General features: G+C 44.4%; 1 protein-coding gene across 3 annotated transcripts in view; it reads right to left on the bottom strand.

Moving 5' to 3' along the window:
- LOC115119385 (sodium bicarbonate cotransporter 3-like) overlaps window positions 1-14,640 on the bottom strand; it is a 72,332-nt gene that overhangs the window by 38,668 nt on the left and 19,024 nt on the right. For all 3 annotated transcript variants that reach the window (XR_010465730.1, XR_010465731.1, XM_065027681.1), the window contains exons 2-3: window positions 7,299-7,380; window positions 30-176 (exon numbers count right to left, since the gene is read on the bottom strand). Coding sequence is in view for 1 of the 3 variants with exons in the window: in XM_065027681.1 (XP_064883753.1) it covers window positions 30-176; window positions 7,299-7,380 (229 nt within the window). In the remaining 2 variants the exon portion in view is untranslated. The remainder of the gene's footprint in view (window positions 1-29; window positions 177-7,298; window positions 7,381-14,640) is intronic.

Genomic DNA, 14,640 nt, shown 5'->3' with positions numbered 1-14,640 from the left:
AGGTGGGAGAGTGAACTGGTCTTAGCTACCATAGGAAGGAGACTCTCGTCCATCTTCATGGTCCGAGCGGTCTCTCCTCTTGCGGTGGTGTCTGTGGCCGCGGTGGCTGCGGTGGTGCCTCCGTTTGGTCTCTCTGCCCAGAGGAACATGGACACCCACATAGACTGCTCTGTGACCTGGGAACAGGGTAGAGAGAGAGAGGCATGGTCAATCACGGTCTACCATGTATAATAGTCTTATCTGCAGTTGGGCTGGATATATACACTGTGCATTTAAAAATCTGAATTGTCAATACGGTTCTTGGTAATACATATGGTCTGATTTCAGCATTTTACAATCTTTAGATCCACTTTCTTTACAGGCCCAAAATGGCATGAGAAAAATGCAGTTGTTTTCATACACTGCAGCCACCCTGGAGTTACCATCACAGACTGTGCCCCCCCCCTACACAAGTCTTCCTGTCTGTTGTTTACGTACGTCACACACAATGGTAACCCTTCCCTCTTATCCTCCTCTCAATTTCTGACGTGTCAAGTGGCCATACCAGAAGCGTTAAATGAATGGACGAGTTCTGTGCCGTTCTGACAGCAGCTAAGAATGGATAGAAAGGACGTCACTGCCCAAGACCCACTGCTCTCTACTCACTGCTCGTTGTCAGGACATGGGGAAAGGAGAGAAGGCTCAAAAAGGAGAAGGACATGTAGCCTGCTCTTTGTGCTTATAAACACACTATCTTTTGAGAGCTGGGACCGTTAAACCGTTCTGGATGGCATACTACTGACGTCAGTCTGGACAGAGCAGATAAATGGACCAGGAGGGAGGTGAGGACTACAGCATGGTGGGTCTTCATCACGCCCTGTCACATACATGTAATGTCATAGCCTAAGCTCAATGAGGGGAAAATATATTACAATTTAAAAACTTTTTTTAATTTTTTAAAATCACACTAAAAACATAGTATTTGTGAGTGGGAAGCTGTGTCTTCCAATGCTTTCCCTATTATGAGCCACGGGGAGTTTTTAGCAGTAATAAATCTCTGCATACTTCAGTTGTGACCTCCCTAGATGAAGTGTCCCATGCTGTGGGTGCCACGCTTAAAGGTGAGCTGTGAGCCTAGCATAGGAAGCATAGCATAGAGAGAAACATTACCTACCCCCCCTCCCCAGTTCCTCTCTGGTGTCTGGATCAGCTAAAAAAGGTCTGTGATACTCAGCTGATACCCCTGCAGGGTTTCCTGTCTAAAAGTACTTAGTTCCATTTACATGGATGACAGAGACACACAACAGCCCTAATAATATAACTAAAATCGTTATTGTTCCAGGCTTCCAGCTAACATCTTTATTGTATCTCTGGGCGTTCCTATGAATAAATAACATTCAGAGGTTTTCCTCTGTGGTTTCCATTAGCACCTCTGGGTTGTCAGCTGTAACGTTCTGCGCAGTAGGAGGAGTCCCTGGGCCACACACACACACACAGCCAGTAGTTAAACAATGGTCTCCAATACCCTGCCGCTGGCTGGGGTCAGGTCTCCTGCAGGCTGCCAATGTCTCCACTGAGACACAGTGCACATCAATGACTATGTAGGCCTACCCCGTACCCGTGCATATCTACTCACAACTGCTGCCTCTTGAATATAAACAAGTTATCGTTACTCATTGTGGATTTATTATTACGTATTTTACTTTTCTATTATTATTTTCTCTGTGTGGTTAGGAAGGGCCTGTAATTAAACATTTCACTGTTAGTCTAAACCTGGTCTACGTGACCAATACAGTTTGACGTTACCTCCCACCTGTTACCTCCCACTATAGACAACCAGTAGTTAGAGACCAAAACTCACTATTTCCGGTCTTTCACTTTTCAGAAACAATCGTCTGACTTGTTAGACTAGGCCTGTAGGCAGGCTCATGATCAATGTTCACTGCCTCAAATTATTTCCGCCACTGAACAAATTTCAGTTATGCTGAGCACAAACGTGAACGTTTTGAGTTTACTGTGAACACGGAGGCTGTACCCGCTTTAAGTTAGTTTTAACCGTGGCCAAGTAGGCTACCGTGGCCATTCAATCATAATGTAGTCCTACCAGAGTGGCTGTGAGACCGGCGGTAGGATTTTACAGTGAGGAGGCAACAAGGAAGAACATTATTTCTTGCCCAGAATGACACTTTCTATTTGCAAGTGAAGATAATAACAGCCGACCAAATGTACAAGTATTTAGAAAATAATAAACTGGATCAAATAGAGCTCTTCAAACAAAACCCAGCAGCATGCTGACCTGTCCCCTGTCCTGTCCCACAAACAATGAGAGGACAGGCTTCTTAGGTGGAACCTTTATTTAACTAGGCAAGAACACTACCCTGGCCAAACCCGGACGATGCTGGGACAATTGTGCACCACCCGATGGGACTCCCAATCACGGCCAGTTGTGATACAGCCTGTATCACAATACCCATGATGCAACTAAACGGAAACCTTTACACGTATCTGGTCAATTGACATTCAGAGCACATTAAATACAGTGCCATACATACACGGTCAGATAATAAACATATGTAGTTATACCAGCACACCTCAGTAACTATGATAAACCCATGCTTTAGAGCAGTGTTTACCAACCCCGGTCCTCCACTACCCCCAACAGTACACTTTTTTATTATAACACCGGACAAACACACTTGATTCAACTAGTCAACTAATCATCAAGCCCTCAAAGAGCTGAATGAGGCGTTTGTCTAGGGTTACAACAACGTTTACTGTTGGGGGTCCTGGAGGACCCGGGCTGGGAAACACCGCCTCATAGCATAAATACTATCAGTATATAAAAATGTGCGTCCCCCGGGTTTAAGCTCCTACCGCGCCACCCGTACCATTCATTAACTATGAACAGAACCCTCTTCAAAACGAGGACATACAAGGTAATCATACACATTTCTGACCATCTACCTTCACATTTTAATTAGTAAACAATATCACATCGTATCTACAACTTGGTATCACCAAAATGTATGACCAGAAAGAACCTATATTAAAAAAATATATAAAAAAACTGGAGAAAATAAAAACCAATTCCTGGTGCGCCAAACTAAAAACTCTTGTTACTTCTCATTCACGGATGATCGACCAACAAAAAGAACATCACTGCCCAACATTATCATCAATAAATGTCCTTCTCATAAACCATGTCTAGTCCTTTATCAAAGGTTTTAGATTTATGTGACAGAGTACATAGGACCATCGTCACAGTGCCCTAGAATTATGGGGAAAATGCATCCCATAACATTTTAACATAGAAATAGCTTTTGAAATAGTTGTTCCAGCCTACAGTAGCAGCCACTGTGTGGTGTTCTACAATACAGCCTTCAGTAGCAGTCACTGTGTGGTGTTCTATGTCAGCCTACAGTAGCAGCCACTGTGTGGTGTTCTACGACAGCCTACAGTAGCAGCCACTGTGTGGTGTTCTACGACAGCCTACAGTAGCAGCCACAGTGTGGTGTTCTACGACAGCCTACAGTAGCAGCCACAGTGTGGTGTTCTACGTCAGCCTACAGTAGCAGTCACTGTGTGGTGTTCTACAATACAGCCTTCAGTAGCAGTCACTGTGTGGTGTTCTATGGCAGCCTACAGTAGCAGCCACTGTGTGGTGTTCTATGGCAGCCTACAGTAGCAGCCACTGTGTGGTGTTCTATGTCAGCCTACAGTAGCAGCCACTGTGTGGTGTTCTATGTCAGCCTACAGTAGCAGCCACTGTGTGGTGTTCTATGTCAGCCTACAGTAGCAGCCACTGTGTGGTGTTCTATGTCAGCCTACAGTAGCAGCCACTGTGTGGTGTTCCATGTCAGCCTACAGTAGCAGCCACTGTGGTGTTCCATGTCAGCCTACAGTAGGAGCCACTGTGTGGTGTTCCATGTCAGCCTACAGTAGCAGCCACTGTGTGGTGTTCCATGTCAGCCTACAGTAGCAGCCACTGTGTGGTGTTCCATGTCAGCCTACAGTAGCAGCCACTGTGTGGTGTTCTATGTCAGCCTACAGTAGCAGCCACTGTGTGGTGTTCTATGTCAGCCTACAGTAGCAGCCACTGTGTGGTGTTCTATGTCAGCCTACAGTAGCAGCCACTGTGTGGTGTTCTATGTCAGCCTACAGTAGCAGCCACTGTGTGGTGTTCCATGTCAGCCTACAGTAGCAGCCACTGTGGTGTTCCATGTCAGCCTACAGTAGGAGCCACTGTGTGGTGTTCCATGTCAGCCTACAGTAGCAGCCACTGTGTGGTGTTCCATGTCAGCCTACAGTAGCAGCCACTGTGTGGTGTTCTATGTCAGCCTACAGTAGCAGCCACTGTGTGGTGTTCTATGTCAGCCTACAGTAGCAGCCACTGTGTGGTGTTCTATGTCAGCCTACAGTAGGAGCCACTGTGTGGTGTTCCATGTCAGCCTACAGTAGGAGCCACTGTGGTGTTCCATGTCAGCCTACAGTAGGAGCCACTGTGTGGTGTTCCATGTCAGCCTACAGTAGCAGCCACTGTGTGGTGTTCCATGTCAGCCTACAGTAGCAGCCACTGTGTGGTGTTCCATGTCAGCCTACAGTAGGAGCCACTGTGTGGTGTTCCATGTCAGCCTACAGTAGCAGCCACTGTGTGGTGTTCTATGTCAGCCTACAGTAGCAGCCACTGTGTGGTGTTCTATGTCAGCCTACAGTAGCAGCCACTGTGTGGTGTTCTATGTCAGCCTACATTCCATGAGACTTGTGCAGCGTTGGAAATTAACCTGTTTAACAACTTGTCCTTCAGACGAGGAGGTGACCGAAAATGTTTTATTGTGCTTTTTGATGAGGAAACCACTTTACAAATCATTATTTGCATACCATTATCACAGAGAGTCAGACAAAAAATGTATGCTACCATCTGCCTATTGACTACGTTGCTTATTCAAGCCCTTCTCAAAATACATCACTGCCCCTTTAAGATATAAAAAAAGCTCTTTACCTGACTGGCTTTTCAAAGATTTAATTTTTTTATTTTACTAGGCAAGTCAGTTAAGAACAAATTCTTATTTTCAATGACGGCCTAGGAACAGTGGGTTAACTGCCTGTTCAGGGGCAAAACGACAGATTTGTACCTTGTCAGCTCGGGGATTCGAACTTGCAACCTTTCGGTTACTAGTCCAACGCTCTAACCACTAGGCTACCCTGCCGCCCCTAGATGGCTAGAAGTGTATGTTTTGTGCTCTTGTAGGAAGCAATCACTTATCACTACCCATTGCTCAGCAGACATTGCTACAACTGGGCTAATAATGCACTAATTAGCAAAGGACATGAACAAATGTGCACACGTGGCTACATGCGGCTCTTCGCTTTGATCTTTGAACAATCTCAGACGGTCTTGCATAGTTCGGTTTATTTCATTATGTTGCATTTAAAAATGTCGATTTGGTCACAATTCCTACAGTAGAGGGAAACATTGGTGTAAACTAACAGGGAAACTAGCAGAGTGAAGTTCAATCTCGTGAGCCTCTGCGCGGGCTGGTATTTCTTCTGCAAGGCAGTCCTGGGGAGTGGAGCACCCACACACAGCTTAAGGGGAACATTGGTGTAAACTAACAGGGAAACTAGCAGAGTGAAGTCTCGTGAGCCTCTGCGCGGGCTGGTATTTCTTCTGCAAGGCAGTCCTGGGGAGTGGAGCACCCACACACAGCTTAAGGGGAACATTGGTGTAAACTAACAGGGAAACTAGCAGAGTGAAGTCTCGTGAGCCTCTGCGCGGGCTGGTATTTCTTCTGCAAGGCAGTCCTGGGGAGTGGAGCACCCACACACAGCTTAGGGGGAACATTGATCATGATGTATAACAAAACACAAGTAAATATTACTTTAGAGAAGTATGGAGGTTAGGAGAGAGGAGGGACAGAGAAGCGGAAGGGGAACATGGAGGTTGGGTCTGCCTGTACCAACCGTGTGATTATGTGAATGAGTGGTAGTGTTCTAGAGAGAATGAGTGAATGAGTGAGAGAAAGAATGAAGGGGGGAGTGAAAGAGAAGGCTCTATTAAATTAGTGGAGGCTAGAGCTGCAGGCTAATCCTCAGTAATGCTGTTAGAGCTAGAACCAGGGTGGGGGTGGGGCAGCTTAACACATTACATTCTCACACTCTTCTCTACCTCATTAACCAGGGTTCCAAATTACACTGTGCTCTACCTCATTAACCAGGGTTACACTGTGCTCTACCTCATTAACCAGGGTTACACTGTGCTCTACCTCATTAACCAGGGTTACACTGTGCTCTACCTCATTAACCAAGGTTACACTGTGCTCTACCTCATTAACCAGGGTTACACTGTGCTCTACCTCATTAACCAGGGTTACACTGTGCTCTAGCTCATTAACCAGGGTTACACTGTGCTCTAGCTCATTAACCAGGGTTACACTGTGCTCTACCTCATTAACCAGGGTTACACTGTGCTCTACCTCATTAACCAGGGTTACACTGTGCTCTAGCTCATTAACCAGGGTTACACTGTGCTCTAGCTCATTAACCAGGGTTACACTGTGCTCTAGCTCATTAACCAGGGTTACACTGTGCTCTAGCTCATTAACCAGGGTTACACTGTGCTCTAGCTCATTAACCAGGGTTCCAAGTTACACTGTTCTCTACCTCATTAACCAGGGTTCCAAGTTACACTGTTCTCTACCTCATTAACCAGGGTTCCAAGTTACACTGTTCTCTACCTCATTAACCAGGGTTCCAAGTTACACTGTTCTCTACCTCATTAACCAGGGTTCAAAGTTACCAGGGTTCCAAGTTACACGGTTCTCTAGCTCATTAACCAGGGGTTACAAGTTATTAGTGTTCAAGTTCACCTCACAAAGCCTGGTCTCCTCAAACACAGTTTCTTGGGAGGGGATGCAGCTACAGCTTGTGTGTGTGTGTGTGTGTGTGTGTGTGTGGAAGATAAATTGTTAAGAATTCCATTGTGGATCCTATAAAGTCTGGAAATTGTGCCAGGGCTTTTCCCCTGCAGTCAGAGCTCAGTGGAATGTGGGTGGAAGCAATGCATACCTCAATCACCAGACCAAGCCAGACAAACGTGACTGAATTTCTCACGACATTACAGCGCATGAGTAAAAACACGTGTGTGTGTGTGTGTGTGAGAGTGAGAGCATCCATTTGTAGAATCCCCTCTGTCCTATGGCCATACAATGCCATTACACATGGGCCTCCTTGATACTGCTCCGTGTATACTGTCAACATGAGTAGGATCCGGGCCCATGTGATACTTTGTGTGTATATATAAATACTAAAATCAGACTTACTCTCTAGCTCCTCTTTCTCAAAGTTGGTGTGAATGGAGGAGCTAGTCTTCCCCAGGTCCACCACCGCCTCATCATCGTTCCCCTGGAGACAAGGAGAAATACAAATTCATTGGGCAGATTGAAACAAAACAAAGAGAACAGAATGTACATATGGTGGAGATGCAGAGAGAAAGGACATTTATTCAGTCAATAGCCTAAATCTTCATAGTTCCCAAAGAGCAAGTTGTTTTAAAAGCTGCAATATGTAACTGTTTGACAGACCTGACAAAAATTCACATAGAAATGTGAGTTATCGATCTGTCACTCACTAAAAGTCTAGTCTAAGAAGCGGTAGATATTGTCTACGTGCTCCATGCTTCCCGTTCTTCAGTGTTCATTTTTGCATCTTTTGCTTTCGGTTTTGCACACCAGCTGCAAACCAGCTGCAAACAATACTTCTGGTTATGGAAAATATATATTTCACAGCAGTTTAGATGGTACAATGATTCTCTACACTATACTTGCTTGTTTTATCACAAACTGAAATTAGGCAAACTATTAGAATTTTAGCAACCAGGAAATGGCGGAGTGATTTCATAGTGCATCTTTAAGCATTGAAAGAATTGTACAACAACCTAGACACTAGTGGGTAGGAACGAAATAATGAGGTACTTTAAAAAGTGGGCCTACGTAGTCACTCCTATTGACGACGCAGCACAGCACCAGAGATACACAATGGAAGAGAGTAATACAGGTCACATTGGGTGACAGTTGGAGCTGTGTGAAGTTTACTTCCTGTTCTTGGTCTTCCACTTCCTATTAGGTTACACCTTTTAACACAGCAGTCAAATTCAATAGGACTACTTAATCCAGCCATCTCACTAAGACCACACAGGCAATAGTAGAATAGTAGAGCTTCATCTGCTTCAAGACTGGACCCAACAAAGAAATCATAGCTATATTCTGATCGGCTCTTAAACAGTCATGGGAAAGACCCTGCATTTTCCATACAACTATACCATGTACAAGAACAACTCCAAACTGTCATGGTTCAGTTGATATGGGAGATGCCATTATCACTGCTTTTCAGGGGAACTGGAAAAAGAGCCTGTGACGAGACTTCAGCTTTTGGACATTAACGAGGTGACACTCCATCTTAACTCCTCCATATTTACTGGATTGGTTGAACAGTGCAGAAGAGAACCTCCTGACAGACCAGTATGTAGGGGGATATAGTTTCAGGTGTTTCTCTTACGCCTGAGGTTAGATTCATTATAAGAGACAGTGTATCCTACGGTATCGGCCTAAACAGGAGAAAGGCCTTTGAACGCTATAGCCAAGGGGAATGACTCAGAGGGATGTCCCTGCTGAATAAAGCCTAGGCTGCTGGACACCACCTGCGGGGGTAAGCGCAGAGGTAAATATTTGTGTTGGGCACAAGCCAGCACGCCCCGAGTCCAAAGACAGGCTGCCTTAGCCACACAACACAGACAGAGTGTTTAGATTTGAGTTACTTATACTTTACAAGTTGTGTTATCCAGCTCTCCAGCTTGCATTCCCTCTTGGTCTCTACATCACTCTGCATTCTCCTCCTAACAAGGGACAATTGTTCTGTAACAGCTATGAACCCAAGAGAAGTCCAACCTGTTGGGTTTAGTCTACTACTTATTGAACTCATTGAAGTAAACTCTAGGTCTATTTATTAGAGACCAACTCAACAGACAGATATTAAACTAAGTGGCAGTTGACAACATTTTGCTAACTTTCTAGGCAGATCAGCCTCCTGTCACATATGATAGATTCCACTGACTGACCTGTAATTTTCATGGCTATTCTAGGCGTGGTGCACTATTTCAGGGCACTACAGCAGAGTTCAGAGTTTAAAAATGGCTGCCAAGCTTTTTTCTAGAACCAAGGTGTGCCTCGTAAATATAATTAGACACAAAGGGTTAAACAGATAGGCTACCTCCTGATGATGAAATCAGCCATGTGGTCCAGTCAGTGCTACTGCTCTGGAAAGCACTAACAATCCAGTCAGTAGGAGCCTACCTAGAATACCACCACTACCTAGACGACCACTCTGAACGTCTGCCCCACGGCAGCTTGAATGTGCTGCATTAGAACATAAAGCAATATGTTCATGAAGGGAAAGTTATTGATTTAGCTAGTACGGTTGCTGGGCCTGCTAGTTAAACAATATGGAAGGAACTTCTAGAGAACTACCCATTTAGCAAGTGCTGCTTCTACTGAAATAGCTAAAAGGCTAAATGGTTTCAGATTAATTCAGTGGGCTTAACTTTTGGAGATAGTTTGCTTGTTATTTGGGTTCCTACCTCTTCCATCACTGGTACAGTAATAGACTCTCAAACTAAACAGTATTAAAAACCACACTGCTATGAAAAAAAGCACATGCCTATTCCCAATACAGACCAGAACACACATGGAGCTTTGGCTGCTGTGGTGGTCTTCAAATTGACAATATCACCCCAGAAGTCCATGGCTGGCAGACTCCGCAGAGTGGTGGAACCCCCTCCAACAAAAGAGCACCCAAGTCCTGCTGTAATCACTGGATGGTGAATGGGTGGTTGGAGTGGGGGATCGAGGTGGCAGTGAACGCAAATAGTCAGGTCTGAGCAGACAGTCTGGGTGGGAATGGGTGGTTGGAGTGGGGGAATCGAGGTGGCAAACGCTAGTCCTGCAGGTCTGAGCAGACAGTCTGGGTGGGTGCCAAATAAAGACAGTCTGGAGTCCTGTCAGGGTCTGAGCAGACAGTCTGGGGGTGGGTCTGCAGACAGTCTGGGTGGGTGCCCAAATAGTCCTGCAGGTCTGAGCAGACAGTCTGGGTGGGTGCCCAAATAGTCCTGCAGGTCTGAGCAGACAGTCTGGATGGGTGCCCAAATAGTCCTGCAGGTCTGAGCAGACAGTCTGGATGGGTGTCCAAATAGTCCTACAGGTCTGAGCAGACAGTCTGGGTGGGTGTCCAAATAGTCCTACAGGTCTGAGCAGACAGTCTGGATGGGTGTCCAAATAGTCCTTGAATGTGTGTAAGTACACGCGTTCACAATTTGCATCTGCTTTCAGGAGTGTGGTCCAAATATATTTTTAGCTGTGGGTGTGTCCTGAGAGCTGCTTTAAAAGGGTGGGGGGCACCCACACAAATTAAAAACAGCATGTGGGGCACGGGGGGCAGCCGGTCAGATGTAAATCAGTCCACGTGCCACATTTGGGGTGCTAATAAAATCAATCCATAATTATTTTACAGTTAAAAAGCTAGGCTACATGGGATTTGGAACATTAGGTAATGACAGGGTGATTAACAAAAGGCTAAGCTGTGTCAATAGATTTCACTTGTGATTTTCATGAATAGGAATATTTATGTCCGTTGCGTTATGCTAATTAGTGTCAGTCGATTACGCTCCCGGACCCGGGATGGGGAGTCACTAGAGGTTAAAAAGCTAGGCTACATGGGATTTGGAACATTAGGTTATACTAAATGTAGGTTTCTGCACCCAAAATGTAAGACATTCGTCGGGAAGATAGATTGTTGCACTTGAAGCATTTGTACATGGGATATTGTTAACTGTTTTGTACATATCAAATCCAACGTGGAGGGATATTTAGGGTGTTTTATGCTAGTTTGCTAGACCACTAGCCAGAATAAAAAAATGTGTGCACTTATGTACAGCGCATTCGGAAAGTATTCAGACACCTTGACTTAACCCACATTTTGTTACGTTAGAGCCTTACTCTAAAATGGATTAAATTCAGTTTTTTTCTCAGCAATTTACACACAATACCCCATCATGACAAAGAGAAAACAGGTTTTTAGAAATAAAGGAAATACCTTATTTTACATAAGTATTAGGCCCTTTGCTATGAGACTCGAAATTGAGCTCAGGTGCATCCGGTTTTCATTAATCATCCTTGAGATATTTCTACAACTTCAGTGGATTGGACATGATTTGGAAAGCACACGTCTGTCTATATAAAGGTCCCACAGTTGGCAGTGCATGTCAAAGCAAAAACCAAGCCATGCGGTCGAAGGAATTGTCGGAAGAGCTTCGAGACAGGATTGTGTCAAGGCACAGATCTCGGGAAGGGTAACAAAATATTTCTGCAGCATTGAAGATCCCCAAGAAGACAGTGGCCTCCATTCTTAAATTGAAGACGTTTGGAACCACCAAGATTCTTCCTAGAGCTGCCCACCCAGCCAAACTGAGCAATCAGGGGAGAAGGGCTTTGGTCAGGGAGGTGACCAAGAACCCGATGGTCACTCTGGCAGAGCTCTAGAATTCCTCTGTTGAGATGGGATTCCAGAAGGACAACCATCTCTGCAGCACTCCACCAATCAGGACTTTATGGCAGAGTGACCAGACGGAAGCCACTCCTCAGAAAGGCACGACGGCCCGCTTTGAGTTTGCCAAAAGGCACCTAAAGGACTCACCATGAGAAACAAGATTCTCTGGTCTGATGAAACCAAGATTGAACTCTGTGGCCTGAATGCCAAGTGTCACGTCTGGAGGAAACCTGGTACCATCCCTACGGTGAAAGATGGTGGCAGCATCATGCTGTGGGGGTGGTTTTCAGCAGCAGAGACAGAAACTAGTCAGGATCGATATTCTATAGCAAAGTCATCAGACTTCTAAACAGCAATCCCGAACTCAGAGGCTGCTGCCTACATTGAGACCCAATCACTGGACACTTTAATGGATCACTAGTCACTTTAAACAATGCCACTTTAAATAATGTTTACATTACTCATATCACATGTATATACCATATTTTATACCAACTACTGCACCTTGCCCATGCCGCTCGGCCATCGCTCATCCATATACTTATATGTTCATATTCTCATTCACCCCTTTAGATGAGTGTATTAGGTAGTTGGGGAATTGTTAGATTACTTGTTAGAGATAACTGCATTGTCGGAACGAGAAGCACAAGCATTTCGCTACACTCGCATGAACATCTGCTAACTATATATAGGTGACCAATAAAATTTGATGATTTGAGAAAGATGAACGGAGCAAAGTACAGAGAGATCGTTGATGAAAATCTGCTCCACAGCACTCAGGATCTCAGACTGGGGAGAAGGTTCACCTTTCAACAGGACAATGACCCCTAAGCACACAGCCAAGACAACGCAGGAGTGGCTTCGGAACAAGTCTCTGAATGTCCTTGAGTGGCCCAGCCAGAGCCTGAACTTTAACATCTCTGGAGAGACCTGAAAAATAGCTGTGCAGGAACGCTCCCCATCCAGAAGAATGGGAGAAACTCACAAAATACAGGTGTGCCAACTTGTAGTGTCATACCCAAGAAGACAAGGCTGTAATCACTGCCAAAGGTGCTCCAAAGTACTGAGTAAAGGGTATGAATACTTATGTAAATGTGGTTGATAAATTATTAAAAATTAACTAAAACATCTAAATACTTGTTTTTGCTTTGTCATTATGGGGTATTGTGTGTAGATTGATGAGGGAAAAAACTATTTAATCAATTTAGAATTAGGCTGTAACAGAATGTTGAAAAAGGGGTCTGAATACTTTCTGAAGGCACTGTAAACTAAGAAACACCAGCGAGCCAGTCAAATAAAAAAGTGGGTCTGTCAATCAGCCTAAACACATCCCGCCAGTCAAGTTTGGACAACTACTCATTCAAGGATGTTTCATTATTTTTACTATTCTACATTGTAGAATAATAGAAGACATCACAAGTATGAAATAACACATATGGAGAGCTGTCATCACGGCAACGGGTTGCTACTTTGAAGAATCTCAAATATATTTAGTTTAACACTTTTTTTGGTTACTACATGATTCCACATGTTTTTCATAGCTTGTCTTCACTATTATTCTACAATGTAGAAAATAGTATAAATAAAGAAAAACCCTGGAATGAGTAGGTGTGACCAAACTGACTGGTGCAATATATAACTATGAAGTTAACTAATATGTGCCAAATAAATTCTCTCCAGCTGGGCGTTGCTAACGTGCTAATGTTAGCTAATTGGCTAACTTGCTAATGTTAGCTAAGTGGCTAACATGTTAGCTTGCAAGATCAAGCTTCTTGGTAAGAGCAGCAGAGAACATCTCCTCCGGGATTAAGATCCCTGCTCCCTAACATTTGTTTTGTGCATGCTGAAAACTGTGTTTTGAGATACTTGCATAACTTTATGAGCTGGGTTGTCTGTCCTAGTAGTAAATGTTTGCATGCGCTCATTAGCACTTACCTAGCATCCTCTATAAGAATTCCTTAGTACTTATAGCATTCTGGTGACGTTTTGGGTCTTTTTCTACGTACATTTTTTAAATAACGCCCCTTGTGTGCACTACCAGTAATACCATATATCCCGGGATGGCACAGGCATGGCATGAAGGTATGGACATCTGGATACCACCCAACCCTAGGAGGAAAGTGAAAGCAATAAGCTACAGTGAGCTACCGTCAGAATCCAAAGTGTCCTCAAGTGCCCTGTGACCCGACGCTGACATCTGCCATCCTCCAAACACAGAGCCGTCCAAGGCACTGCATCGCAGTGCAAGAGGAGTCACTGTAGTCCCTGGTTCGAATCCAGGCTGCATCACATCCGGCTGTGATTGGGAGTTCCATAGCGCGGCACACAATTGGCCCAACGTTGTCCAGGTTTGGCCGAGGTAGGCAGTCATTGTAAATAAGAATTTGTTCTTAACCGACTTGCCTAGCTAAATGAAGGTTAAATAAAAAAAAAATTTTTATTTTATATAACACAATGTAGAAGGAAACAGATGGCTTTGATTATCAAGACAGGCGACTCTATTCAACGGTTTTAAATATCTCACAAAAAAAAAAACATTTTTAGGCTCCATGGTGGCACAAAACAAACAGTCAGACAATCCATGGGAGGGCGAGGGCCCAGGAAGCAGAGCATTCTTCTGGGAATAATGTCTGGAGGGCTGACACGTCTGGGTCTGGGTAATGCCACGGTAATAGTGACACAGACTCGGATGTTACTTTAAAAGTATGCCAAAAAATGAAATTGATTGTAAAGTTAAACAAACCATACAACTCTATGCACAAGGACTACTTTTAACAATTTCCAATAAGGGCTGTAAACGGTTCACCAAACCCATGGTTCGGTACGTATTGTGGTTTTGGGGGTCACGGTTTGGATCGGTTTCAGTACAGCAGGAAAATGAAATGCCATACACAATGTTCTTGGCATTGTCTCTTGTGACAGGACTGTTATGTTGGGCCTCAAGTTTCCACTGTGATGCTGCGTTTGTAACCATGTGGGAGGTGGGGAATTTATCAGTTGTGATGTTGTAAATACCAGCTGAATGCATTCATGTCATTTGAACTGGTTGAGAAAGCTGGTTGGCTA

Source organism: Oncorhynchus nerka, linkage group LG14 (assembly GCF_034236695.1).
Source record: "Oncorhynchus nerka isolate Pitt River linkage group LG14, Oner_Uvic_2.0, whole genome shotgun sequence".
Classification (NCBI taxonomy): Eukaryota; Metazoa; Chordata; class Actinopteri; order Salmoniformes; family Salmonidae; genus Oncorhynchus; species Oncorhynchus nerka.
Note: the sequence above shows the minus strand (reverse complement) of the source record. Positions and strands in the feature narration are given on the sequence as shown.